This window comes from Triticum urartu, chromosome 1A, assembly GCF_056163025.1.
Source record: "Triticum urartu cultivar PI428250 chromosome 1A, HENAU_Tu73, whole genome shotgun sequence".
Lineage (NCBI taxonomy): Eukaryota > Viridiplantae > Streptophyta > Magnoliopsida > Poales > Poaceae > Triticum > Triticum urartu.
In genome coordinates, this window is record NC_141873.1 from 33,247,620 (window position 1) to 33,252,131 (window position 4,512).

The 4,512-nt window shown below is 42.7% G+C and overlaps 1 protein-coding gene across 1 annotated transcript; it reads right to left on the bottom strand.

Annotated features, from left to right (window-relative positions):
* Positions 1 to 407: 407 nt before the first annotated feature.
* On the bottom strand, positions 408 to 3,745 carry LOC147988779 (uncharacterized). Its single transcript, XM_087547077.1, has 7 exons — positions 3,517 to 3,745; positions 3,354 to 3,426; positions 3,008 to 3,187; positions 2,852 to 2,923; positions 2,157 to 2,590; positions 940 to 1,131; positions 408 to 833 (listed from the first exon to the last, which is right to left on the bottom strand). Exons 2-7 carry the CDS (start codon positions 3,394 to 3,396, stop codon positions 726 to 728), a joined length of 1,029 nt encoding a protein of 342 aa, XP_087403203.1. The 5' UTR covers positions 3,397 to 3,426; positions 3,517 to 3,745; the 3' UTR covers positions 408 to 725.
* Between the last annotated feature and the right edge of the window lie 767 nt (positions 3,746 to 4,512).

Here is a 4,512-nt window from a genome sequence, read left to right on the forward strand (position 1 = left end):
ACACAGCACAGTGAACAGAATCTGCATCTAGAAGAAGAATTAGAGCCATGCTCTAAACATAACCACTACACATCATAATTTATGCCAGGTTACACACACACACACACACAAAAACTCACCCTTAACACTGCTGCAACTGTATCCAGAGAACATGTGCAAAAAATACTGCACAAGCACAGAAGATTCAGACTTGTGCAGACTGCAATGCTGTGTCTCCAGCGCATATGTGTAAGGCTCTCTGTTGATATATATGTCCTTTCTTCTCCCCTGCTCATGTTGTTCCTTGTAATGCTTGGTACATTTATGTCTCTGAAATTCAAAGTTGCCGAGAATGAAAAAAAAACAGTTTTGCAGTAAATTGCGGAGAAACAAATCCTTGAAAGGGAAAGAAGATAAACATGTAAGAATGCAAATACACCACCGTTGTAAATGTCGTGCTGCAGTCCTTGAAGTGGCATTTTGTTAACTGGGCTCTAGTTCACTCACTGAATTCACTAGACAGGGTTCAGGAAATACGCTGGATTCAGGTTACAAGCTTATACAAGCACAATTGTGCGGAATAGAAGAATCAAGAATTGGGGGGCTTAATTAGGGTTGAGAGCCTAGATAAACTATGATCCGTGATTGATCTTCGATGACTTTCCTCCTGGCACTGTGAGCTTCTTAAACCGTCCTTATCAAATGACCCAGTCGTCTCCACTTACTAGCTTGTTCGGTTTACGTGGTCAGTTGCTTGTGCGAAGGCCCACCACTTGTGTGGGCCTGGGCTCTTCATGGGCTTCTGGTCCACCGGCAGGAGAGGTGCTGACACAATTAATCCTATTGGTGGAAAGCTACAAAATGGCAAGCGGTTGGTGTGTGTCTGATAAACTTCTGAAAGAGAAAGGCATGGGTACAGGAGGTAAACTATGTGGTATGGGATGGCTGCTTTGTGTTGACCTCGACGTGAGCACTAGATCCCTCATGAATCTTCCTTTCATTCTTTGAAGAAAACTCCTCGCGACACCCAGCGAATCTCCGTGCGAAACGTTTCTTCGGCTCATGGACTTCCCTAAAAGGCTTGGCTAAATTGTTCTTACTGTCATAGCTCATGGTGCAACCATTTACATGGCTCTGGCACGCAAAGGGCCTCTGCAACATTTTAAAAGGATGTACATATATGTGAGCAATCGTAATCCCATATCCAAAGTAAAGTTCACTTTGAAATAATACAAGTGAAGTTACACGCTACCATTTACATAAGATTATTATTCTTGACAAACTTTAAATAATAGATGTACATAAGATTGTAGACTTTAAAGCTGACCAAGCTCTTCTTTAACAAGTGTACTTTTTGTTATGACAATCATGGCACTATTTGAACAATATTGATAGTTTGTTTCACAATTGATATTTTTCTAAACAAATATGATGGAGAACAGAACTGTAAAGAGATACAAATGACACCAATGTGGAGGCTGTAGCCCATGGATTTCGAGTCGCTCGACTAGTCTATGAGTCGCAAAAATATGGTCGACTAAGCTTAGTGTCGACTGGCGACTCTGAGTCACGACTAGTCACAACGCAGGCTCGACTTCTTCCGAGTCGCTCCCCCAGAGCGACTCGCATGAGTCGCGACTCGAAAACCATGCTGTAGCCTCTAGAAATCGGCATGTGACCACGGGATTGAAGAAAGCAGGGAGAGGACAGAGCATAAAACAAAAATACAAATGAGAACAAGAAAAGTAAATACGAAATACCAAAACAAGTAAAAAGAAGGCTGTTTGATTGATCCCATAAAAATCAGATGAATATTATGTGAAATTTATAGAAGAACAAAAATGCTAGTGTTTCATTGGCCACATATATCAGTGGCTATATATGTTCAATTGTATTGATTAACAGAATTTCAGTTGTTACGAAATTTTATGTTAAATATTACGCTTTTCATATAATTTCCCAAAAACTATTAGAATTTTATTGGTTCTCCACTGGTTATAATCAAAGCAACCAAAAAATATTCAAAATGTAACCAGTGAGGATATTATAATTATGTTTTTGGCTCACTTATAATCACTTTTCTGGTAAAAAAAATAGAACTACATATATAAAAATGTATATCTAAGAGAATAATGATGTTGCACGTGCAGTTGTGTGTGCCAATGTGCTAGTAATACCTTCTGCATTGGAGATGAAATGGCGTTACTCCTAGCTTCTGAACTTTTATTGTGTAACAAGGCCAAGTGGCACTCTACAGTAACCTTCCCACCACAGATTGTATTCTTCTCCAAGGTGTTATTATCATCATAGAGCACTTCACTCATTTTGTTGGCGCAACTGACTTGTATGTTAGCCTTATCACTATTCTGTTGCTCCATTTCAGTATCTTCTCTAGTATTCTTTGTCAGGTTGTCGGTTTCAGATTTATCTTCTAGAATATCCCCGTCACAGCTTCCAGAAGGGAAAACACCAGCCGTTTGCAGAGTCAGTTCATCATGACACGGGTCCTTTTCCATTGGCTGAATCCTAGCACTACCACCATGCAGATCTTGACTTGATTTCTCACCAATATCATGTTGCTCTGAACTCAAAGGAGTCTGGCTGATGTGTACTTCAGCAGTACGAAACAATGTTATATACTTGAATCTATTTCAGGCACAACACAAACATAAGGAACATCTAATATATGTTGTTTTTCCCTCATCACAAATAAAATAAAATAAGGAACATCCTTTCTCCATCCTACATTGGAGACAAGGTTGGGACCCGACTGTGATGAGACTGACAAATTGCTGGAAGTGCAATTGCAATTTGAAATTGAAGGATTTAGTGAATTCTTTTGTTCATAACTGGGACAGATATCAGATTGTACCTTGTGCTACTTTCTCAAGAGTTGTAGTTAGCTTTGTTCTTCCGTCAGATGCCCAGCCACCAGTTGCTTCTTCTGCAGATAAGTAGAGATTATAAGGAAAATAAATCTGAAGTATGTAGATTTATTTTTTCAAAAATAGGTATGTCTTTGTGGTACCGTTGGCATGAGAATCTACGGCATTGATGGCTGCCGCTGTTGTTGCATCTGTGTGTACTGCATCTCCAATACCCAGAGACGCCAATGCACGCTGGTTATCATCATCACATGACGCATCCTCAATACAACTAGATCCACTGACATTAGGGGATTCCACCTGAAGTTGACTTTGGAGAGATGCTGCAATGTATAGAGTGAATTAGAGGAGGAGCTCACATACAGGTAACATGGGTCAAGGACTCAAGGGACACAGGCTCTGAAATTTTCCCCTCTATATATTTCTGTATCATGTATTTTGACTGTACCAAACCACCCCTATTTCGAACTGAGCTACATTGAGTATTACCAGATTCCGATCCACCAGAAGAGGCGCCTTCGCGGCCATCCATGTTCTTGCTAGGAATCTGAACACTTTGTCTCTATAAATGTACAAGAGAAGATACATGTCACCAGCCTGAACTGCAATTTATGTTTGATACAAATGAAAGTAGGGAGAGTTAAACGCTTACTCATTAGACGTTGATGACCTTGTGGACTCTACACACACGAGCGAGCGTCCTCCGGGAGCATCTCGCTCACCCGGACACCCTTCTCGCACTTGCAACAAAATTTACCTTGCTTATCCTCCTCCTCCTTCTTTAGTGCCCAGACTTCCAGGCGGAGAGGTTCCTCCACTATGAGGCCATCTTTGCCGAAGGAGCTATTGAGGCCTTGGAGGCACACGAGGCAGCCCTTGCCGTCTCGGAGCTCTCCGATGGCCCAACTGGTAGAGACTATCTCCCATGGGACACCGTGCTCTGAAGACTCCATGGTGCTCGTGTCAAGCACCAGCAATCTGGCGACATCAGTTTCCCAGAATATGTGGCCGGCTGCATACATTGCCTTGAATTGCAATTTCGTCAACTGAACCTTCGTCCACCCAGTCTGTGGGTGGGTGGACGCGCCACTCAAGCGTGCCGGAGTTATACTCAACGGCTCGTACATTGAATCTGGAGTTGCTCTGCCACTGCAAGGACTCCTCGGCATGCGTCTGTTGGCCGCGTTGCTCCACGGAGACCATATGGCGGGCAAGGCCGTCAAGCAAGCAGTCGCCGAGGCACTTCCAGCGCTGGTCAAGATGCGTGCGCGGGCCGATGGGCACACGCCGCTCGGAGAGCGGGTCATAGATGCACAGTGAACCGTCGGATCCGGAGAGGAGGAGGTGGCCATTGCAGCAGTCCCGGAGGCAGTGGTGGAGCTAGCATTTGACACCAGGGTGGTCCGCCCCCCAATTTTTTTTCATAAGCAATATGTTATATGAACGTGCTAGCTAATTATCAATATCATAAAGCAATATGGTCTTATGAACACTCTAAAATTCTCAATTAAATTCTAATTTTGCATAAAGAAGCCTACATAGTAAATACTACCTAGACCATAGTGCATACCTTGACGAGTTCAAAAAGACTATTTTTCTGGCCTACGCTCTTGCATTGCCACGAAGGTATCAATTATATCATCTTCAT

Excerpts from the sequence above, each read along its gene's own strand:
- LOC147988779 (XM_087547077.1), bottom strand. The coding sequence starts at position 3,396 with ATGGATGGCCGCGAAGGCGCCTCTTCTGGTGGATCGGAATCTG. Across the intron at positions 1,132-2,156 it reads TTTCATCTCCAATGCAGAAG|AGGCCCTTTGCGTGCCAGAG; the intron begins GTATTACTAGCA and ends AAAATGTTGCAG. Across the intron at positions 834-939 it reads GATCTAGTGCTCACGTCGAG|CTTTCCACCAATAGGATTAA; the intron begins GTCAACACAAAG and ends GCCATTTTGTAG.